The 24275-nt window shown below is 39.4% G+C and overlaps 3 protein-coding genes across 6 annotated transcripts; 1 reads left to right on the plus strand and 2 right to left on the minus strand.

The window, feature by feature from the left end:
* Nucleotides 1-1936: 1936 nt before the first annotated feature.
* LOC130164797 (NUT family member 2G-like) lies at nucleotides 1937-6906 on the plus strand. Of its 4 annotated transcripts, XM_056369768.1 has the most exons (4): nucleotides 1937-2048; nucleotides 2285-2439; nucleotides 2694-2837; nucleotides 3013-4052. In XM_056369768.1, exons 1-4 carry the CDS (start codon nucleotides 1937-1939, stop codon nucleotides 3115-3117), a joined length of 516 nt encoding a protein of 171 aa, XP_056225743.1. In that variant the 3' UTR covers nucleotides 3118-4052. The 4 variants fall into 4 exon arrangements, with proteins under 4 accessions (XP_056225743.1, XP_056225741.1, XP_056225740.1 ...); XM_056369766.1 differs by having other exon boundaries at nucleotides 1960-2048; nucleotides 2285-2837; nucleotides 3013-6906; XM_056369765.1 differs by lacking the exon at nucleotides 1937-2048 and having other exon boundaries at nucleotides 2163-2837; nucleotides 3013-3467; nucleotides 3783-6906.
* Nucleotides 6899-16314, minus strand: lpcat4 (lysophosphatidylcholine acyltransferase 4). The gene is made up of 13 exons (XM_056369769.1): nucleotides 15782-16314; nucleotides 14080-14443; nucleotides 13182-13294; nucleotides 12407-12467; nucleotides 11984-12042; nucleotides 10878-10912; nucleotides 10372-10426; nucleotides 10001-10083; nucleotides 9734-9859; nucleotides 9448-9604; nucleotides 8843-8935; nucleotides 8383-8518; nucleotides 6899-7636 (listed from the first exon to the last, which is right to left on the minus strand). Exons 1-13 carry the CDS (start codon nucleotides 15869-15871, stop codon nucleotides 7452-7454), a joined length of 1557 nt encoding a protein of 518 aa, XP_056225744.1. The 5' UTR covers nucleotides 15872-16314; the 3' UTR covers nucleotides 6899-7451.
* A 2970-nt stretch (nucleotides 16315-19284) lies between these two features.
* On the minus strand, nucleotides 19285-24129 carry emc4 (ER membrane protein complex subunit 4). Its single transcript, XM_056368323.1, has 6 exons — nucleotides 23994-24129; nucleotides 22750-22897; nucleotides 22306-22420; nucleotides 21861-22014; nucleotides 21604-21764; nucleotides 19285-20118 (listed from the first exon to the last, which is right to left on the minus strand). The coding sequence occupies exons 2-6, from the start codon at nucleotides 22854-22856 to the stop codon at nucleotides 20083-20085; spliced, it is 573 nt and encodes a 190-aa protein (XP_056224298.1). The 5' UTR covers nucleotides 22857-22897; nucleotides 23994-24129; the 3' UTR covers nucleotides 19285-20082.
* Between the last annotated feature and the right edge of the window lie 146 nt (nucleotides 24130-24275).

Consider the following 24275-nt stretch of genomic DNA (forward strand, 5'->3'; position numbering starts at 1 on the left):
TTCTTTCTTCTTTCTAGAAAATTTTTTGCAACACAACTGTTTCAGATTTCTGACTTACTCTGGCAAAGTTTTTTAATTTATGAGACTTTATGGAGTCTGGAATGTTTTCATGCACAGAACCTTTAGTCAGAAGTAAACAAAAGTCGACCTGAATCAAGTTTATTTTTAAAACATGAGCAGAGACAAACTGATGAACACATTTTTACAGCATTGGTTGAAGACTAATCATCTCCCACGAGAAAGGTAAGCCTGATGAGAAATATTTGAGCGATCCACAATGTGTGTTATTTTCCACTGACACTGTTCTCTCTGATAATTAAACCTGCATCCTACAAGAGTTTTGTACGTTAAGTCAGTTATCTTGAGCAAACAAGGTTCAACTTCTCACTTTTCACAAAGGATGAGTCTCCTGTGTTTTAATCATTTGTCATGTGGAAATGCTCCTTAAAATGATACATTTAATAGAAGCAGTTAATTTAATCATTAATTTAAAAAAGATGCTTCAGAGAAGAAACATGGTAATTACTGCTTATTTAAGGAAAAACATGGACCCATTTGTTCCAGGCTCTAATATTAACAAAGTAATATATGTTGTTTATGTATTATAAATTTAAGTCATCACATAATGCTTAATGAGTGAAGGTACTTTTTTGATCAATACAATAACAACTCAAAGTCTCCTTACTAGCTTTTTTTTGAGCTTGTAACAGTATCACACAGTTTACCAGCAGATGGAGGCAGTTTGCATATAGTTACCATGTAGATGGATTTGTTCCAATGCAAACTCTCGTCCACAGATGAAATCATAACAGCTACTGAGCTTCTCAAATTTACAATGTTATATATCACTTTATTATCTTCCACATATGAACCAACACATCCAGGCACAAATTTAATCGGATGATAAATGTCTTGAGAGGCAAAGGGGTCCTCAAACACAAAAACTTAAAAGTGAAAAACAAACATTTAAGTGAACATAAATAATAGTAATGATGATAAAATAATTTAGTTTTTTGCATCGTTTTTTATTGTTTTCTGTTTGCACTTTATTCTATTACTTGGAACTACACACTAAACAATCCCAATAATAAACAACGAGAACGGCCAAATTACAAACTGCTGATGTTCACTACCCTGATATTCCACATTGTTCTCACTTCCCTTTGACAGTTACACAGCGACAGAGATAAAGAATGGATCCAGTGCCGATTTATCCACCTGAGATCATCCTGTCTGACAGAGAAGATCATCGCCTGTTTCCTACCGACAGATCTGCCTCACAAGAAGAGCTAAACATCCATGAACTGTCAGATAGCAGCGTTGGGCAGCTTTGTTCATCGGAGCCTCATCGGGGGAGGATGGATGAGGTGGCATCCCTGAGAGCTTCCACTGCTGGAGAAAGGAGGTTTGCTCATTCTGAGCAGAACAGAGACACGCCATCTTGGACGAAAAAGGAAGAAAATCCAAACCAGCAAACTCTACAACATTCCCTGCCAAGCCTGATGATGGGCCCCATCCACCCCCAGATACAAGCCCATGAGAATCCCTTTAACTTAACTTTCCTGCCCAGTATTTGTCCCCCTCTATCCAACCTCCAGGCTTTATCACCGGGCGTCCGGCCTGACGTGACACCACTTGTACCAGAGCTCAGAATGACCCCCTGGTTTGGTCAAGAGGCCTGCTGGATGAATACCACACCCAACGCCAGGTGTGATTTTAGCCCCTGTGTGTTGTTCCCATACAGCCCATTTTCCCCCCCTCAGTCCTGGTTCCTCCTGCCTGAGGCTCGCCCCGTTTGGTGTGTGTGTCCAGAGTCTCAACCTGTCCAGCAGCCCTACGAGCCTGACCTGTAAGGAACACACAGCAGACAGCATTATATTATTGTATCGACTGGTCCATAATTAAATCCTGACTTTAGTACTGTATCTAATATCACATGTCTGACCCCAGGTTGTCAAGGAAGGCAGTTGAGCCAGTTGGTGAGCAGTTAAATGTGACGCCAAAGTTTGCAGGAAAAGAGCAGAGTAAAGAGAAGGCCAAGTCAGAAGGTCAGAGGTCAAGGCTTTATATCTAAAAATCGACATTACCTTTCCCCTGAATTATCTCAGCAACTATTGGATGCATTGTTGTGAAATTTTGCACTAACATTCATGATGCCTGGAGGATGAATCCTTCCTGCAGGTCGCAGAGAGCTTAGGGATGCTAAGAAGAAATGAAAATGGTTAAAAGTCAAACTGATGTTTTACCCCGTTTTCTCCCTTTTTTACTTCTTTTATCATCACAGAAAAACAGCAGAGAAATGACACATCTGATGAGGAACTACAATCCACGGAGTCTGCGGTTTCTCCTGGATCTCTTCTCTCTTTGGATGAAGAATCGCTGGCAGAACGCGCCTTTGAGGAATACATGACGATTATGGACTCCCTCTGTCCCGATAAGGTCAACAACTTTGGGTTATAATATAAAATCTAGAAAAATGTATATTAATATGCAGGATGCAGGAGAATGGATTTATTATGTCTAAAAGAATATCTGTTTAAGGAGTTAATAAAACATTCATATTTGGTAAGAAAAACACCCAAAAATACCTTTAAAAAAATCCTTAAAATCTAAAAGTTTGTTCAAAACAGCCAATATTTCATTATGAAAAAAAAAAAAAATCCCAATTTTCTGCTGTTTCTGACTATCCTCAGATCCATGAAAACGTGGAGGTCAAAGAGAGTGAGGATGAGGACGACGAGGACGAGGACGGAGAGAAGGAGAAACTAGAGACAGAAAACAGCATCTTTCTGAAGTATCTGGATGAACTGTGCAGTGATGAGGACTTTGTCAGAAAAGTACGTCAAGCATTAGTATAAAATGGGAGGAACTTAAGTGCATAAGTAGCGACTATTAAATTAAATTATTCTCCTATAATTTCTTTTTTAATTTTGACAATATTATTATCTTGTTTGCCGCAAAGGTTTAAGAATATATCTTGTGTGTCCCTGTGTGCTCACCTCTTTCTGTCAGGTGGAGTCGACACTGGATACAGAGTTCCTGGAGTCCCTCCTCTCTTCAGACCCGGATATCCTCGACTTTATCGCACTGGAAACACAAGAGCAAGAGGTAACATGAGAATAAGTTCAGTAACAGATGTGTATTGTTGCCTCATGATGCGGCAGGTCAATCTAGGATTAGAAGAACAAGCCAGTTTCAGTATTAGTGCCATTTTGACCATTAACATCAACAGTACTGTGCCGCTGTGAGCCAGTAACCGAGGGTCTCTGAACCCTGCAGTTTGACCTTTCTGTAAAAATAAAGATGTGACATATACTGCATGTTTATAAAATTATTATTTTTTTTAATTTAATTACTTACTTTCTTTTTGTTTCTTCTTTCTGACTTTGCAGGCGACGCTGCCGGAGCAGTCACATCAACCTTCTGCCAACTCCAGCAGCGATCCTATAACTGACGGGTCATCTCTGGTGCGTCTCTTATATCATTACTGTAGTTATTATGCACAGAGTGAGGGGTTAGATGTATATATTTATTTTACTGTCTTGCTGCTGGATGATAAGACATGTTTTAACCTGGGCCTGTGGAGCCTCAAAGATTTGGGCGTTTATCAGGCAGGTCGGGTCTAAAGAAAGATGCTGTTTAGCTGAATTGTGGCAAATGTAAGATGCAGGGTTGTTGGCCTCTACTGCTTCGATTTTCACAAATTAAATCAGATTTTGAAAGCGCAAAACTAAATCTCTACAGGGCCCTTTAATTCTTCTTCTTTCATATCTTCCTCTCAGCTGGGATCGAGACTGAATGCAGAGCATCTGGATCCCCCCGTGTCTCCAGATCCAGAATCCATTGACCTTTTTCCACTGAACGAATTAAAGCAATGGGTAACATGATACTTTTTTGCTTTATGACGACAAATATTAAGTCATAATTCTATGAGAAAAGTCAAACGCTGGGTTGTGTATGAAAAGATGAGATACTGTATATCTGTTTGCATCTGGGAAAATGCCACAAGAAAAATGTTAATTACCTTAGTAAGTTTTTCTTCTTCCTGTTTTTCCTCTTGGTTTACAGGCGTTGGAGATGACGGTGCAGGAACAATCACATCTACTGTCTGCTGACTCCATCAGTGATCCTGTACCTGATGAAACATCTCAGACACCTATATTGGATCCTCCGGGAAACTCTGACACCAATCCAAACCACGATTGGCAAACTGCGCCTCTGGATACAGGATCAAAGGAAAGACGACTGCCAACTGAAGGCACGCCAGAACACTTCAGTCCTGTTGATGCCTTGTCTAGTCTTTGTCACGATGGCTCCCTTTTCATGGAGAATACTTTCACTTCGTCTCCACACTCTGCCCCAGACATTCTTACTTTTGATTTGGAGACAGCAGACCACGATGTATTGGCAGTTTTATTTCTTGCAGATGACAGTGGTCCAATCGTGTCAGAAGACGCCGCAATGTCCCTCTCAAACTTTGCAAACACCCAGTCAGCTCAGTTGTCCCAGAAGACCAAGAGTGGACCTCTACCTTGGGAACTCACTGCCTCCGAGTCCCCCTCAAGTTCCAGTGTTGCAGGGTCAACTGAAGACCCTCCTGCACCTCATTTCAGTGCTGATTTGTTGACTGACAGCCCACCACAGTCAGCTGGCCCTCAAGCTCTAAGGGTCCTGGCTTGGAAAGCACTTCCTCCTGCCCAGATAAGGGAGTCTGAGGACCAACATAGTCCCAGAAACATAAACCCAGAGTCCTCGTGCCTAAAAGATATGTCACCCAAAGATGACCTTAACAGTGCAATCCCGGCGCCAGCCAGTTCGTCCGCTGTGGCAGATTCCCATCCAGACTCCTCTGATGCTCAAGTTGATGGCAATTCATCAGGCTCAGTGCCTGAAGAACAGATATTAGAGTCACCAGAAGGACTGCCAATTTCTCAAGAATTAGCGTCACCTTGCATTTTCTCTGAATTCAGAACAAGAGAGCGACATGTCACTGAGAAAAAATGTGAGAACATTTTGGAAAAAGGTGCTACAACATCAGAGATGCCAAAGAAAACAGCAAGAAAAGCAAGAGAAGAAGGGATGGCTAAAATGAGTTTTGAACAGAAGGAAGAGAATAAAGAGAATGACACCGAACTCGTCAAAGTCAGACGCAGTCAGAGGCTGTCAGGTCAAAATGAAAAAGAGAAAGCAGGACTTAGTGGTGGATTCAAAACAGAGAGAGCAGACGAGAGGAAACCAAGTGAAAGGAGCATTAAGAAAGACGGGGTAATTTATGAAAAACAGAGCAGACGGTCCTCGGGAGGAAGACAATTATGTAAAAGAGAGGAGAGTAATTTTGAAGAGCAGAGCCAAGGAACAAAAATAACACACACAGTCGAGCAATTTTCCGAGATGGGAAAAAAAGAACAGCATCAAAAGCTCAGAGTGGAGATACAGAGACTCGAATTGAAGTCACTGCCCTCGCACTGCTCTCCTGCCTCTGCCTCCTGCAGCGAAACAAAGGTAGAAAACACTCTTTCAACCACAACACCACAAGAGAAAAGTGAAAAGGATGAGGAGAGTATAAAAAGAAAACAGGAAGGGATTCAAATATCTGGTTTTGTAAGGAGGAGAACTAGGAGCATAACTACTGAGGAAAAAGCGCAGCTGATTCCTCCTTCTGCTTCTGGAGATGGAAGGAAAAGCCAACACTCACAGATGGAAACAAGTGAGATAGAGGCCTCACCCGAGAGAGAAATGCAGGACAGAGTAGAAGTGAATGTAAAGGAGTTTGCAAATGAGTCTGTTTCAAGTCCGGTTAAAACAAGCAGAAGCAGGAAAGATGAAGAGGAGAGTAGCGAGACAGCGAACGATACAAATAAAGATTTGCAAATAAAGGTGGGCAAGGTCAACGAGGACTCTGCAAACTTCAGTACCGTCTCTCCACCTACAGCATCATCCCAGCGGAGCCCGGGAGTTCAGACAGCTCCTCCAACAGACATGATAATGATCGATCAAGGCGGCCAGGAAGCCCCAGGGGAAGCACCACTGAATGACAGAGATGAGCATAAGCATCCTCTCTCAAGCCTGGAGTCGCCCTCTGTGAAAAATCCCAAATTATCCCCCAGTCTAGATCCAGAGTCGATTCAACTGAACCAGCAACAAGGCAAAACAGTAGCACTAAGTGAAGACGGAGCTTGTAGACACAGTGAGGTCATGCAAACGAAGACTTGTGATTTTTACAGCTCAACGTCACCAAAGCCAAAGGTGTCTAGTCGCAAACCAAGTCCAGACCAGACAGAAGATGTGAAAGGTGAGGGGGAAAGGGCAAATGGAGAAGAGGCAAAACACCCAAGCCTACCGCTGAGTCCGATGAAAAGATATCGGCAGGAACATGAGGCTTCTGAAGAGACGAAGGTAAATGAGACAGAAAATGTGGGGATTGAGACAGAAATCATCAAGAGTCCGATGAAAAGAGCAAGGTGGAAGATCAAGATGGAGGTTGACTCTAGGAGAGCCGAGAAGCAGAGGCAAACATGGATTGAGAAAGGCGATGAGGGGTCCAGCGGCAAGGATGAAACATTTGGCGTCTGTACACCAAGGACAAGAAGTAAAACAAAGGCCGTGGACAAACTGATTTCAAATCCATCATGTTCGACTGGACAAGAAACTTCTGAAGGTGAAGAAACTGCAGGCAAGACGCCTTCAAGAGATGAGAGGAGTGCAACGAAAACCAGAATGATGCTCAGGCGAATCCAGGTCCCACGCTTTCCTTCTAAGAAACAAAGGCGGCTCTCCAAGTTACCTACAAAATATACAGACTTTATCTTGCACAAACCAAAGGTGATGGGAAAGAAAAGGCGGGAAAAGGAAAAACAGAAAGAGGTGGGAAAAAGACGGACAACCCAAACACCAAAACCTACTTAAAACAATTCACAGTTTAATTAATTGTTAACAAAAAACTATATTCATACAAAAATGTAAGAAATAATTAATTTACAGAATAAACTTTGAGTGTATAGTTTTTTTTTTTGCACATTCCATTGTCCCTTTAAAAAAGAAAAAAAATGTTTTATATACACAGGAGGAAATTTTATAAATAAGACATTTTATGGCTTCAAATGACAAAAGTGACCGAGTCCTTTCTTCATGGTAATTAAAAAGGCATACAGTTAAACATGCACACACCTTCCAAGTTCCTGGCCTCAAACACACACACACACACACACGCACACTTTCTTTGGCTGTCCAATAATTGCAAGATTGACATGAGGATTTAAAAAAAATGCATCCATACATCCACACACATACTGTGCGACACGAAACCTTAAAAATACAATACTTTGTCGATGATTATTCTTGTTCAAACTGTCTCATATCTTCACAACTGCACTTGACGATGATAAGCACAGAAAAACTCAACATCCTGCAGAAAGAGGAATCTGACTCTCATTTAATATTCTGTAAAATCCTCATTCAAACTTCTTGTTGTAGTGGAGGGATCCGTTACTGTTGTGCACGTTTCCGTTGTTGTTCACAGCCTTCCAATTGGCCAGCGAAGTGAATGACAGGTGAGAGCCCACCTCCTCTGGCTGCAGGTATTCATTCACTACTCTCTGATAGGTCGGGTGGGTCGTCAGCACTTGGAGCAGATTTTCTGAGGAAACAAAGCAGATGTAATGAGGATTTTAAAGTGTTTTGACCCTTAAATATCACCTGATGAAACACAAATGTTCAGTCAGGTGTCACTTGCCTTTTTGCTTAAAAGTAAATTGCCTCAAGTTTGACATTAATTATCCTTCTATTATTATTACCCCATGTCAAAACATTTCACACTGTGTAAGCTGTAACACACTGGGCTTCTAGTTTACATAAAGTAATAACGTCTCACAGCAGGGAGGAAAATTAAAAATGAACAGACAACCTAAACTGCCAATAATGAAGAAGAGCAATCAAAACAACAAAGAACAAACAAAAGCTTACACAGGTTTCTATCGATCTTTGTCTTGTCTTGTCAATGTTTGTCTTTGTATGCTAAATACCTGCTATAAACTTAATTGTCAGCATAAAGTGTTAAAGGAGTAACAGCAATTTCTGAGGAATCAAAGTTCCCTCATTAATATGCAAATTTATGCAGCAAGTCATACCAAAATCTTATCAGATCACACGCTTCAAGTACTATCAAGTGGTATACTTCATTACTATCAAGGTTCACAAGAATGTGTTTACAGACACACACAAGCATGACGACATAACGTCCTGTATACCATGCTCTACAGAATCACAAAATCAAAAAATCCAAAATCACCCCTTCATTCACTACTATAACAAACAGTAATTTTTAGTTCACTTGATAGTGAACAATAAAGTTAGATAATTAGGTAATTATTCAGAGTCACTGACCTTCAGTGAGCTGGCCTTGTTTGGAGGCCTCCAGGTACAGTTCAGTGGTGCTGTGCTGAGGAAGGCCCAGCAGCGCCCCCATGAGGTCTGACAGGTCCTCTGCACTTAGACTGCCTCTGCCTTCCCGGTCAAACAGCTGTAAAACACATACATTCACAAAATAAATAAATACATAAATAAAATTCACGACTTAGCAGGCCAGAGAGGTCAATGACAAACTAATGCAACACATTAGATGCTTTGCATTTTGACAAACTCCCTGTGAGGGTATTCTCTACAGTCATCAACATTTTATACTATTTATAGTCAACCATCTAATCCATTTTATGCATGGAGGCATAAAAAAAAAAGAAGAAAAAAAAAAAGAAAGATTTCAACACAAAATTCTTAAAGTGTTTCCTGCTCAAGTCGTACAGAGTCTGAGAAAATGCAAGAGATTACATTCAGACACATTACTTACACTGAAAGCTGTGTGAAGTAGTGTTTTGATGCTGACAAATCCTGAGAGCGCAGCAACACTCAAATAAAACTGTCTGAAGTCCACAGTTTCATCCTGAAAAAAAACAAACAAACAAAAAAAACAACATATTTTTGGTGAGGTTTTATTTAATATTTTTATTTTGTGTCTCCCCCCCCCCCCCCATCTGTTTCTGGAGCACAGCACAGAAACTGAAATGTACCTTTAGCACAAATGTCACAAAGCTATTTAGCAATCAATAAATTACCCAAAAACGAATGGATCAATCAACGGGTAAAGCTCTAGAAACAGTACTCAATATTTTAAATGTTAAATTCACCAGATTTGACCATAGTTGTCAAAACCTCTGGTGAAAAACAAACATCTGCCTCATATATTTACTGCTAACATCTCACAGTGTGAACTCTCACAGCAGCTGTATTAAAGCCATAAAACAGAGGACATTTAGTTCTCTGCTGCACCTGTTACCTATAAATACACAGGTGGAAACGACACCAGTGAAAAATGCCCTCTTGGATGTTGCGCAAGCAGTTAATCTTGTTAGACACACACTCATACACACACACACAAAAGAAAACTGCCTCTACCTTGGAGTAGAGGTCACAGACAGTGACTGCTGTCTCTCTATCTGTCAGTCCGAGAACAGAGGCAAGCTCCTCTGCACTGGCCTTTGACCCCTGAGCTCCAGACTGACACCTGTCAATCATCCGGTCCAGTGCTGCTTCCACTTCAGATGCCTCCAACCTGAGAGAGAGAAGAAAGGGAGGAAAATTATAATAAAAAAGGCAATTGGACTTTTTTATTAAAGCCATAAAACATTTTCAGTAAAAGGATTCAGGCTGAGACCGAACATGAATGAGGGTCCTCTCTCACCCGTTTTTCAGCAGCAGTGAGAGCGTTTTTCTGGCAGGGGACTCCAGTGGAAGAGAGAGACCACCCAGTTTACTAACAGGAACTCCACCCTCCATCACATAGTCTGTAGCTGGGATGCCAAGGTCCCTGAAACACAGCAGAAAAACGCATTATAAAAAGCTGATTCACAGACACACACACCTTTAACCCTGCAGTCCCGTTACTGTGGACAGATCAGTTCCTTTGAAATGAGACATAGGCCTGAAAATTCACCTCTGCACTACTTACTTGGCCATGAGTTTCTGAACATTGTCTGCATACAGGTTGGGATCATTCTTCTCCTCCTGGGATGGGTTGTAAACTGGCAGGAACTGTAGAACAATAAAAATAAGGCAACCATTGTTCTCTCTCACGTTTAGTCATGGTAACAGGGGAAGGCGGGACAGTGTGAAGTTGCAAGTTTGAGCAAAACAAAGAGGCATTTATATTTTTCCATACACTCAAACTTTCAAAGAGTAACTTCACATCAAGCTGAAAAATACCTTCTCCTGTTTGAAAATGTTGTGTCCGACCACACCCGACATTACTGATGAATGTGATCAGTGGTGTGCTTTGCTGCACCTGTTACTGTATGTGTTTGTGAGGTGAAGGAGTCTTACCTCAACAGTCATGTTGGTGTAAAACTGTGAAGCTGTGTGCCACAGTGCCTCAAGCCTAATGGACAAAGAGCCAATATTATAGTTCAAGTAGAAAAAAAATAAAATCAACAGCAGCCAATTCAATTTATGTGTTCTTTTCCTTACCTGATTAAAATGATTACTTGACAGCAAATCGCTGAATTTGGCCAAAGTTTGGGGTGGGTAATGTGGATTAAATTTATATTATGACAAGCAGGAAATGTAAAAGCAGTGTTCTTCATAAAATGTGCAAAGGTTTAGTTACTATGATATCCACTGATAATGGAGTAAAATTGTTGAAAACACTGCTCAAGTCTAAAAAGTTCAGCGTCCTTGAGGTTCCAAGTTTACTCAACTTCCTGTCTATGTAGAAATCCAGTACTTGTACTTCGACTTCTATGCAGCCAGAAATGACAAACGATGAGCCGAACCCCTTTACATTAACTTGCTCTGACAGATATGGAGATAAAAAAAATGGAGGAACTCACCAGGTTGTTCCTTTGTATGTCCAGCGTACAGTATCCTGAGGGTCATAAAAGGACTAATCAAACAGGACACATTACAACAAGGTACTAGAACAAACAAAAAGAACCATCCTTAGCAACAGACAGGCTTTTTTTATAGCATGTGTAATTCTAGACACATTCCCCTCATAACACACCCTGACAGGAACCAGTGTACAAAACACTGGCTTGGACAAGTGTTACTGCATGTTCAGGAACATAACGACTGTCTGATAATATGTAGAAGAGTGTAGTGTATACACTCATACTTGGTCACGAAGTGACAAGGAAGACATAACAGATAAAAATGAGATAGAGTTGTCAAAACAGTACAAAGCATCTTGTGTGTGCAGAGTTATGTTACCAATGCAGCATGACAGTTTCTGCTGTTAATGTTTGTTTTAAATATATCTCTAACAACTTGTTCTTACATGGGGCTTTTTGTGTACAGTGCTGCACGCCTTAATTAAATCTGATTACAGTGTTTACAAACACAAAGTGAACTTGTAGTCTGGTCCTTCTTTTGAGATTATGTCACTTAAAGAAAGGGTTTTTTAAGTTAATGAAGCATTAATGTGCCTTGCTTTACTTGGGAATTCCTTCCCTTTCTTAATAATTAAATCCCCTTCATTATTTATATGACAACAAAAATGATTTAAATTTTATATGTTAGTTATTTTTTTTGTTTTACTTGCATTTTAAATTTTCTTTTAAATATGTTCTATTAATGAATTTGACTTGACTCGACTCATGTGTTCTCAAAACATACAGAATATGCTTAATATATTTTTCTGGATATTGAATCCCAGGGCAGAGGTTCGTTTGCAAAATCACATTTAAAGAGACCTAGCTAGATTTGAGTTAAGTGTCTTCTGACTCTGAGGAAGAATTAACTTAAATTTAAAGTCTCAGTCTCCCTGGACACAAACATCTTGGAAGTAAAGTGTTGAGTTGACCCAATTTTATCATCTCTAATAAACCTTCACAGGACAACTGGCAGCTGAAGGAATCAAACCTGTCATGTTTCTCGGTTATCGAATGTTGTTTCAAACCAGCAGATCAACCTGCCACCCCCTAATAAGTTCACTCACCATCTTGTTGGGGTAACGCAACAGAACAGGCTGGACTGGGACTCCGGCAAGGAAGGCACCTGATGATGAGTGACATGGAAATAATGAGACATAGTGGAATTAGACAGAAGTAAAAGGTGCAGTAGAGGAGTTAACCATCCAGTAGCAAAACAATCACCTGCTACGCCTTTTCTCTCTCACACGACTCATTCCTGCATAATCTCAACAAACAACTGTAGTATGTTGTCCGTGTCAGACATCAAGAAAAACCAGATGGGATCGGTTTCTCTTCATGTTGTTTACACTCATTCATTCATACGTACTGATTCACAAGCACAGGACGGATGTAGAAAGGCACCTGGCAGTAAACAGGCTATAAAAACCTCAGTTCTTTTCAATCTCTTTTTCTTTTTCATGTGTCGATTTCAGACTGACAATACTCACCAGGCTTGAATTTGATAAGAGCACGGCCGTTAGTCGTGGTTCCCTCTGGAAACATCAGCATCTAGCAAAGAATTAAGAAATATGACTTATGAGTTGCGGTGGCAACCCTTCGCTCTTTGCACTTCCAGCAGGTGAATTTACAAGCCTTTTGACAACATTTACAGCCTGAAAAAAGAAACATCTTTCCACAGACGATGTATCTTTGGGCCATTCTGACCTCTGTGGTTATGTGCAGACAGACTGGTTTCAAATTTGACTTAACACTGCACCTTCTGTTCTTCCTTACTAAAATGTGCATAAGGACTGGCCTGAAGTAACTTTAGCTATTTCTGAACTGTAATTAAGGATGCATTAAGAAATGGATTCCCTGGAGGGTGTAAAGTGTGTTGTTCCGCTTTTCTTCTATCTAGCAGGTCATGTTCCTGTCCCAAAGACTTTATCTAATACTGAGCAGCTGTTTGCTTGTGCCAAAGCCACAGATTTACGAAACCATCACAGGCAGTGAAAAACTAGACAGTTACATATACAGTCTATTTTCTTAATTTTTCACTAAAAACTTAAGTTTCTATGAGCTTTGCACTGTGTGACTACCGGCATTACCCCACTGTAATTGTTGAAAAGTGGGATTGAATAATTTGGTAGTATTTGCCAGATATGTAAACAAGACTACAGCCAAGAAGAAAGATCATCTCTGTCGTTTTACTTAAAGCCTTGTAGACTTGTGTTGAGAAAAGATAATCTGCATTTGTTTGAGCAACCAAACAAAAGGTCTTACCTGAGGCCAGTAGCCATTGGAGGTCAGCCTCTCTGTGACCTGGGTGACTGCCTTTTTCCTTGACTCTGGATCCTTCCTGCTTACCAGCACAGACTGGTTGAACTCAAGCAAAGCTGAAACGCAATTGAAATAAATAAATAAATAAATAGTCACACAAGAAAAAAATTAAAACCAGAACCATGGAAGGAGTCCAGAGCAAGAATGCCAAGAAAGCAAGACAGGAAGTACCAGAGCAGACAGAGCAGATTAGAAGCCAAAACACTGAGTCACTTGTTTATCTTTGGACTTCCTTGAATACTTTTACTGTCCTCTTTACTCCTCTATTCCAAATATTAATCTTGGTTTCTTGCCTAGTAGGTGAACAACTTGGGGTGAGATTCCCTATCTATGACTACACTGCACTGTGAAGCACAATAGGGAAAAAATTTAAAGAGGGACCAAAAATATATTGGTGAAAAGATTATGTCATCCTGGCACTTGCACAGTTAAACGTGACATAAACAAAGAAACAAATCCTTCCTGACTGGAGTTAGCACAACTATGTTTGTGGCAGGGTGAATAAAATTTTTGCCTTTCAGCCCAATGTGATTGGCAGAAAGATGAAACTCGGCACAGTTTCAATATTTCAGCTCATGCAGCCTGTTCAAACTTTCACTGGTTTTATGTTGTTGTGAATGTCTAAAAATGTCACCCAAACATTTTATGTCAATATTAAGATTACATCAAACCTCAGAAAGGTTCAGGTGCAGAAGAAGAGCAGCATAAATATTTGCATTTCTGCTTGATACATAAACAATGAACCAATCAAAACTGTTGCCAATTAATTTTCTGTCAAGCGCAAATCAGATTATCCATCTGCAATTCGATAAAATGGTGCAACTGAATCAGAGCTCCTCACCTCCTATGACCGGCAGGCTGGCGTTCTCCGACCGCGACACCACCGTTGCCAGCTGGGATGGACACAGAACCAGCATGTCCAGAAAGCCGCTGTGGGGCGCCACAACCAGCACCGGCGCCTCCTTCAGATCTGCCCTGCGACCTTTCACCTTTACCCACAGAAAGCCCAGGGAGAAGAAGACGGCTCGGCTCAGCAGCCAGACGATGGGATGGAAGAGCCAGTGTCTCCAGCCAGTGACGGGCCGAGAGCGGTCCTCCTCAGACAGACCGGCCAATCGTAGCCGGGCAAGAGGCCAAATGATGAGGAAGAAAAGGGCCGCCAGTGTGATGCGTAGAGGGAAGAGGATACTGCCCAAGATAATGCCCTGAGGATAAACACAAAGTACAATCACCGACATGGCAGATAATGAAACTCTCACACACCATTATGAAACTACACTTTCTAATCCCCCGTCCCTGCATTTAGGATTTATGGTGAATTCTGATGTGCAGGGAATCAGTCTGACTTCTGAATGTTATGAAATGTTCTTCTTTGCATGTGTCAAGACCTCTGTCAGGTGTAATATTTAACAGTGGAACACAGGTAACTGTGTTGAACACAACGTTTGATGGCTTCATTTTGCATATAGTTGCCGCATCTTGATGTAAACACGTGTGGCAAAAATATTATAATTAACATCATTATAGGGTTGGGTTACCCAGCACTCTTGACATGTCTGTCAAGAGTTATGCAACACTGTGGTATGGGTTATCATCGATCATGCCATGTCTATGTTATTTATAACCTTTAACATTTATAACCCGTCTGTTTTGCTTAGGCATCATAGTCAGAAAGCACTTTGAAAGTCTCTTCTCGCATGGGACACTTTTGTTTAGATTCATTTTTAAAAACACTGCAGAGTTTCAACTAGGGATACAATTAATGTATATTTGCATTATCAATTAATATGCTTATTACTTAACTGATCAATTGCTTTATGGTTTGTTCTACATAACATCAGAAAGCAGTTTAAAATGCAAATTCAGATCCCAAGAAGATGTAATGAAGTGTCTCATTTTGTCCAACCAAGAGTCCAAAGCAACAACTATATAAATATAGAACTAGGGCTACAACTAATAGATATTTTCTTTTGATTGATGTGCTGATTATGTTCTCGATTCATCTTTTTGTCTATAAAATGTCAGAAAATAAGGGCAAAATGCCTGATATAATTTAAAGCATCCAAAAGGTGAAGTCCTCCAGCGTCTTGTTTTAGATCAACCATCCAAAACCCAAATATATTCAGTTTATGAAGACATAAAAAGAGAGAGAGGCACCAAACTCTCACATTAGAGAAGCTGGAAACAGTAAATAATTTGCATTTTTGCTTAAGAAATTAATGGACGATTAGTTTTCTGTGGATGGACTAATTGATTAATGGGCTTATCTAACCGTTGCAGTTCTACATAGCACCCTTATCAAACCGACTGCTGGCATTAAAATCAAGCACATAGTCAGTTACTGTTCAGAAGTGAAGGATCTGTTTCCTGGACAAACTTGACTCCTGCCAGTCAAATTACTGCCTCGTTAGTTTCAGGTGGCATATGTTGGGAGATAAGTTAAGCCCTCGAAGAGTACTAAGAGCTTGGTGGCTTCTCTCCATAATTTTGAATTAATAAATAAATAAAAAAGTAAAATATGGAGACTTCGGTTTGACCGTTACCCTGATCCTCTGCGCTCTGGTCAGCTTCACCCCGTGGATAAATGGATGTGGATAGTCGTGTGTTGTTGATTGACAGTCGTGCTCCTCCATGGCAACAAGCCAAAGCTGATAGACAAATTAGACTTAAAAAAAAACGTAAAAAAAAACAAAAACAAAAACAAACAAAAAAAAAAAACTACAATCCCTTTTAGGTTGACAACACAAAACTTCCAAAAACTGAGCAGAACAACTTGTTCTAGATGGATGACAACGCCGCACTTCTTTTTTTTAAAAACCGTTGAAGTGTCTCGCGCAGTCCACTTTTAAAACGTTAGCTAAAACAAACCGGAAACGACTGAGGATTATTCCGACGCGACATAAAACAGCGATAAATAACGAACAACAATTAACAAACTAAAAACAAACTTCCACAGTGTCCACACTCCACATGGTGAAACACCCACGCTGAGGAGAAGACGCCCATCCTTTCTCTCTTGTAGTCTCTCCTCACCTGTCCCGCCCCTTCACCCACAGCCCGGCCTACCGGTCCGGCCAGTTGAGTCAGACCCTATTGTCAGACCGGTCCCCCCCGAAACCGGGGTCGGGTTGTCAAGCGAGGCGATTTTGGGGGGGACGAAGTAGGTGTAGAAGTCAGATACTGCCAAAGAAAAGATTTAAAAAAAAAAAACATGTTAAATTACCTTCATATTGATACTACAGAGTAAAGTAAGTAAAGATTATGAGATATTGAGTCAGTATTTTAGGTAATTACGCAACAATATGAGTTACTGAGTCATGTTCTGTTATGTGTCAGGTAGCCATGACATGACTATGACGTAACTTTTTTAAAACCTATTTTATATTGTGACTTTTTTTGACAAATTCTTGATTTACCATTGTTTCTATTCATCCATTATTTTCCTCCTCACTAAAAGTACTTGCCTTTGACTTTTCTTTCTTTATTTCTTTCTTTCTTTCTTTCTTTCTTAACAACTTTACCGGCCAAGCATTTTGTCTCAAATGAAGAATTTAAACAGCTGAACTTGGACACATCATTATGCTACTTACTTTACTTATCAACTGCTATGAAAACAAATGGACAACAAATATACAAACATACAGTATCATTAACAAATTGTTGTATGTGAAGTAAAGTAAGTCGCCCATGTAAGCATATAAATATTGTAAATATTGTATGTATTAAAAATGTATTGTATATCTAAAGTATACATAAGTAAGTGTATGTACTTTCATAAGCTACTGACTTCCCTTTACATAATAGTGACTATGTTTTTATGTAAGAACTATGTTTATGTATATGAAAACAAATGATAAACATACTATCTATAGCATATACAGATTGTAATTGTCTGTACCAGTATACTGGTAAAATATGCTTTGCTAGAAGCCCTTTAGGTTGTGGTATAGTGACAGAGGATGGTATTTGCAATAAACATTCACAAACACTTTAATCACAAGCAATTGTGAATAAAACTATAGAAAAATCTGCCCAAATATGATCTCATCAGTGGGCTTCTCTTAAAGTCTTTGAAAAATGTTTGAAGCAACATGATGCAACATTTTCATATATACAAATGTCTGTTTTATTAATCAACTGGCATAAAACTTTACAACACTGGCTCAGCTTATGTATGAGAAATTTTATATTTGCCTTTCTGGTGTGACCTACAAGGAAGTAGTACATCAAAACTGCTTTGCAATATTATGATGCAACCATTCTGATATTCTAAGGGGCATTACTCTTTGGAGAACTGACACAAGATAGGAGATGTGTGAGGGCTAAATACCATGTACTAAAAAGGAAAAATTGCAAGAAGTTTCATGTAGTGCTCCAGCATGTTTCTTTGTTTGTTACTTTGTCTGGGTTTAAATACTTGAAAAATCAAGATACTGTCTGACTGCAAGCATTTCTCTGACGATATATTAAAGCATATGTTCTTTGTTTGTAAATGTATTGCATTATTCTGTTCAGAGATAGCCATGGGTTAAACAGGAGATGTCTGGGAAGTGCAGTGGAGAAATACCACAGTACTGTGAGCAAAAAATGACAGATTACAGAACAATAACATTCCCATGAGTTAACGAATGAAGCACGTGGATCTCATCTGTTTTCTTTTGTTGTGTTTTGGCATGTTGGCCAATTCATTTTACACCTAATCACCCATGAATATAAGAAAGGCTGTAAAACCTCTCAACTACCTGCCACTCAAGTTTAGCCTCTGCCCTACCTGACTGCTATTGTTCTGTGTGCAGGGTGTTGCTGCTGATACCAAACTCCCTCTGAGGAATAAACACACACCCACAAATCAGTACATTAAAAAAGTAGAAATAGGAGAGAGAATGAAAAGAAATGGGTTAAAAAGGGACGAGGAGAGTCGTCATCAAAGAAATTCTGTCAATTTGTTTTTAAAACCGCAGTTTATTTCTGGTTGCATTTTTATATAATGTTGTGTTTACGTAGCATTTATAAGTTGCCAACCTCTCAGTACAAGTTACCACATTTTTAGTTGGTAGTAATAACAAAACAAACCCTGTTTAGGCAACAGGGGCAGAATTTTGTTATTGTAGGATTGCTCCTATGGAAGCTCAAGCTGTACTTGCTATTTATTTAATCCCCTTCAATTACTTAAAAGAAAATCTAATAAAAGTGATTATTTTAGTCCACATTACAGTTATGCAGTGCTCCTTTGGTCATTTTTAGGGTTAATAACCTTTTTAACAATAAGGACCATATTTGTAAATGTAGATAATTTTAATACAACACAACCAAATTAATAAGAAGACAAAACTATTCATAATATCAGTAAATGGTTCAAATTACAACATATTATATCAACAAAGTAAATGCAAAGAATGTGCCAAAATAGTTCAAACTGAACACTAATAATTACAATAATAAAACTCCTGTAAATCTAATATTCCGATTAAGCTTAAGCTCATTGATATGCAACATTACACACTATGGTCAACCATGTCTCGTGGTTTATACTGTCGTATTGCACAACGTTACTTGAATTATTGAATCGTATTGTTATCTTGAGATATCGAACTTGGTTTTTTAGTTGTTGTGAGTGAAATATCTCATGATCTTGAGCAAAAAAATTCATTGTTTTGTCATGATTCGAACAACAACCCCATCAACGTTGCAAAACACTGTATAGATCCATAGTGGCTTATTATGTTTGAATCATCACTATTAGAGTTTAAAGTGCGACATTTTCCTAATTTCATCTATGCAGCACAACTGTGAAATATGTTTTCACCGCAGCTCATCTTTTTCTTATCAATCGCATCATGTCTGTGTGTGTTACTAAACAAGGGTTTCGCAGAGTATAAACACTGAGCTGTGATAATTTAAGACTTTACACCTTTGCCAGACTTTTAGGTAACTTTTAATCTCTTTCATTGTCCGTGATGAAGGTCATTTAATATTTATTATGACTTCTGTGTGAACAAGGTGCCAACATATTTCTGTAGAAACAAACAAAACAAAATGCCCAGAGTTTTTTTTTTTTCATCCAACACGTTTATTGACACAGTTGAAAATATTTTTACTTTAACCAATAAGGATTTATTTCATAGAACATTTTCATAGAGCAAATCAGTATAAATTAAACAGACCTATAAGTTAAACAGGTTGGTAAATGTCGCTGGTTTGCATGTGGGAATCATGTTAACAAAATGAAGCTTTTCACTATAAGTTGAGAAACAAAATGAAAATGAAGAGAGGAAAAATGAAGAAAACACTATCCTGCTGCAACATAAACTAATAAGATAAAAATGAAAACACTTTACTGACTGGGACTCAATTTTTAGGATTTATAAAGTTGTTATTAATGATGTTTGCACTGGAAAAAATGGATATAAATAATCTCCTATTTGAGCCGGTGCTTGTTAAGTAAGTTACAGTAGCTCAACAGTCGTCTACTGGCTTTGAAAACTTTATTTAGAGATTAAAACAAGAGCAATGGGAAACAGCAGAGCTCAAGACATGAAGCAGAGCAGCAGAGCTAAGTAATATAATGTTAATGCGTCTGTCAAGGAAGGCAAACAAAATGTGTGTATGGTGGACGAGGCCTTGGTCTAAAGCTGCACCGCACACCCTGCAGCTGATTTAACAAACATCTCGCCTGTTGTAACTGCCACTGCAGAGGTTTGAATCTGTTTTGGAGAAGAAAGAAAACAGCTGTGTTCCATGTCAACTGTGACCGGTCGTCTGGCTGTGTGGTGCAGGTAGAGAATGAACAGTATATAAACCTCTGTTAAGTATTTCAATCTTTTTTCTTTTTCACGGTCCGTCTTCACAACACCATCCCTCCGCCCATGATCTCCATCCTCTGTTGAGACGAGACAAACATGGATAAGTTGAGTTTGTGTTCAGCTGTTACTAGAAAGTGGCAGAAATCTAACTTTAAATGGATGTAATTTACTATTTACAACTTCCTCCATAAGACGGCAGCAGGAGAAAATATGGGAAAGGAAGCAGGTCCATCATTTGTTTAATATGGGTTCTGCAGGTTTTTTTGAATTGAAATAAATATCATCCAAGCACACCACAAAGTGATGGCTACATTTGCTATGTATTTTCAATACACACATTTTATACATGTATTTTATTATTTCCTTTCTCTATAATTTATACATCTCAGCTTTTATATATTTTATTACCCTTTTTGAAACACAGTGTCACCCCTGTGTAGTTTGTCCTCCAAAGATCAGTGACAAGTTTATTTTTCAGCTGTAAAACATCCTCCTCAGCACATTTCTTGGTTGCACTTGTTAAAAACAAGAGATAAACTTATCGAAAATGTTTACTTATGTTATAGGTTGTGTAAAGACTAATATCGGCTGAGATATCGTCAGATTTTTCAAATGTCAATATTTGTATTGGCCTTAAAGAGACCACTCCCCTGACATCATAAAGGTTAATACACCTTTATCAAATAGAAAATTAGTCTTTAGGGAAAAAGAGCAGGAGCACTATTTCACACAGCAAATACAACATATACTTAACAACTGTTTTCCACCACCATGGTTAAACAAAAATCCTCAGGGAAAATCTGGATTATATCATATTATTGAGGTGTTCCTGCTGTTGTGCCCACCCTCTGTATATGAAGGAGTGTCTGGCTCAGCACACTGCTGCAGGTTTCTGCCACACTGCCAGTTACTTCTTTTAAAGAACGGTGAAACTTTTTTCCTCCCAAATCCATGTGACAGAAAACGCTGATAAAATGCACCATTATTAAAAAAACACTCAAAGTGCTTTTTAGATTTATATCTTTAAAAAAAAAACTAGCTGCACATGACTTTATAAATCACGATTCAACATGTAATAACAAAATGAGCATCTTCTGCCCTCTGCTGGTCTAAAAGTGAACAGCACATACGAGACTGTCAGGATGTTTGAGGACCAAATCCCCCAAAACCTGAAAAGTTAGATTCATGTAGGGGAACTTGCTCAAAATGAACAGGTCTAGAACACGTTTCTTATCAAATAAAGGCAACATTATTATAGATAACTATATTTCAGTTGCTGGCTTGTGTGTGTGTTTTGGCTTAGTGATATCTCAACAAGCGGGAAACAAAAAATGGAACAAAACATTGAGCTAATCAATCAGCTGACGGACAGCTTGTGTAGCTCTGCATCAGCTTGTCTTATGCAAACTGACGGCGCTCATTTGCCTAATAGACTGGCACGACATGCCTGACTTGGTATTTTTCTGTGACCTCTTGCTGGTATTTTAAGCATCATTAACCATAAAGAAACAAACCATAAAAAGTGAGAGACTCTTTGCTATTATATTCATCGTATTGTTTACCTGAGGCGGTTCTATGAAAGCCAGCCAATCAGACGAGTGTGTTGGGAGCAGTCCCATGGACTGACACTTGTAGATGGCCAACGCCGAGCCCAGGAGGTTACCGATCAGGTAGACGAGGCCCTGAAGCCATTGCTGACTGGAGCTCTCCAACAGCTTGAAGGCTGAGACACAAGAGGACAAATTTGATGCAGAAATAAACTTGATGTGAGCTGATTATAATTTAAATATATTAAACTATCTGAATACTGCATACTCACTGGCAGACATGGACATAAGAGCCTGTATGGGCCTCCAGGCCATCATGCAGACCATCATGATGGGGAAGATGGAGATGGTGTTGCCCGACATGTACATGATGAACAGGTTCATGGGGATCTGTTTTAAGGGGCCGAGGGCCACGTCCCAGCAACGCTGTGCAACACAAGGAGAGACAGAGCATGACACTCAGCAGCAAATTAGTGTGATTATCACTTCTCTCCTTTCATATGTTTGTTTAATAGACTATCCTTCTAAACCAAAAACACCACAAATGGTCCTTTAAAACTCCTGAGGAAAAGTGTAGAATGTATACTCTCTCATGTGCCAGTTAATTAGGTACACTTAGCTAAAACTAATGTCGACTAATACAACAGTCCTCCAATGCATTGTACTGTGTTATACTTGTAGGTGTAAAAGAGAGAAACAAATAATAGCTTTCCTCACCTTCTCCACCAGGTTCTTGTCCGTCTCCTGGATGCTGGTGTCAGGGACGGGTTTCTCAGAGTAGCCGATGGGGTAAACGACGTCTCCCTGACCGCCCTGCCGATCACCACGACTCCTGCAGCACAGAGGTAACACAAAGAGTTTAGCTTTTGTTCCCCAGGTGTGTGACTCTTTCATTCACAGAGTCCTTTTGAAATACAGAAAAGAGCCAAGTCTCTAGTCACTACAAGTTACAAATCATTGTTAAAGCATGAAAGGTCACAAGCTGGTGCATGAGATACAGAGAGAGACCTGTGTACAATAAAAGACATATACAATTTATACATTGACAGAGACACACAAAGATGTTTTTTTGTCTTTGCACAGTAAATTGCAGTAAAAAACAAGTGCTACTAGTTGATTCATTTATGTTTAAGTGTTTGAATTGACTCTGTTTCCGTTTACCTCGTGTTGCCCAAGCTCAGCTCCAGAGCCCACTTCATCCTCCGGGCCGCGCTGCCTCCTCTCGTCGACAGAGCTCCTCCTCCTCCTTGCCCCCCTGGAGACGCCATGGCAACAGACTACACTGCTGGACCTCAGAGACAGAAAGCACCTAGAGAGATAAAAACACAGGTTGACAATAATCAAGATGGGCAGAGTCTGAACACCTGTGTATGACAGGAAAACTAATCCAAAACGTAAAGAAAAACAAATTTAGACGAATATGACAGAATCCAGCAGACCCGAACATCAGAATTCATGCATGTTATTTACCGACCAAAATGAACTAAAAAACTTTCACTGGTCCATTTCTTCAGCAGTACTGCAAAACGGCCATTCAAACTTTAATCTGGAAACAGCTTGTTTTGTCTGTCCATCCAACCAAAACTCAAAGATATTTCACACATGACAAAGAAAAACATCCGATTCTCACATTTCAGAGGATAAAATCTGCAAGTGTTTGACATCTGTGCGTCTGAAACTGTAGATAATTCATTAAAATTATTTGATTAATTACCCCCAGCCCTTGCATCTCTGCAACGCTCATGTAACGGTCTCTTTTTACAACCAGTGAGTGAAGTCTTATTTCTCTGCCATGTGCACTCTAATCTGAACAAAATCAAATCGTTTTAGGGTGATTTTAAGTTTGGCCTTTAAATTTCTATGTTTTATGTGATGTTTATCGTTAGTCACATATTATACCATGGTCTTGAGATGAATGATCTTTCATTCGGCTGTATGTTTTTGCTTGAAACATGAAATAAACTTGAATTAAACCTAATTTTCAGGACAGTAGGAAACGTGAATACTGATATTTCATCCTTTCTATCTGTATCGACCTAAAGAGACCACATCAGTGCATGCTTTCCTGAATCTTTAGTAGTCAATGCAGTAATATATTTTCAGCCAGCTGTCTGTGTGAATAATCAATCGGCTCAGTTTAGCGACATAAAAAGCTATTAAAAGTAAAGGATATTGATTACAATAAGACCCGCTGTGGTTCCAACAATGACCAACATGCGCCGGTTCTAGTTGTTCGAATAAAAGCAGTATAAACACAACAATAAACACACATAACCTCTGAATTAAATCGAACCGACACGACGTTTTAACAAATTTAAAACGATACGGAGCAGGACGTCACGGTCACTACACGTTAACGTTGTGTGTAAATAACCCAACACATCATCGATTAACATCGAATTTACCTTACTGAAGCATTCAAACCACTGCTATTCGCTTCCTTTATCCTTATTTTTAAGAGGAAATGAAAAATTAGCTCGCAGTGACAGAGGAAAGAAGTCGACTCCCTCGTCGCTCGCTGATTCCAGGGCCCGCAATGATGACGTACTGACTCTGACGTACGGCTATTGCGTCATGCACGCCCTCTAGTGGCACCTTCGGGGAATACGAATCTGAAAAACTTGAGATTCCCGCATATTTCATTCATTTCAAAACTAATAAAAATGTGTTTAGAGACTCTTAAAGAC

This window comes from Seriola aureovittata, chromosome 23 (genome assembly GCF_021018895.1).
Source record: "Seriola aureovittata isolate HTS-2021-v1 ecotype China chromosome 23, ASM2101889v1, whole genome shotgun sequence".
Classification (NCBI taxonomy): domain Eukaryota; kingdom Metazoa; phylum Chordata; class Actinopteri; order Carangiformes; family Carangidae; genus Seriola; species Seriola aureovittata.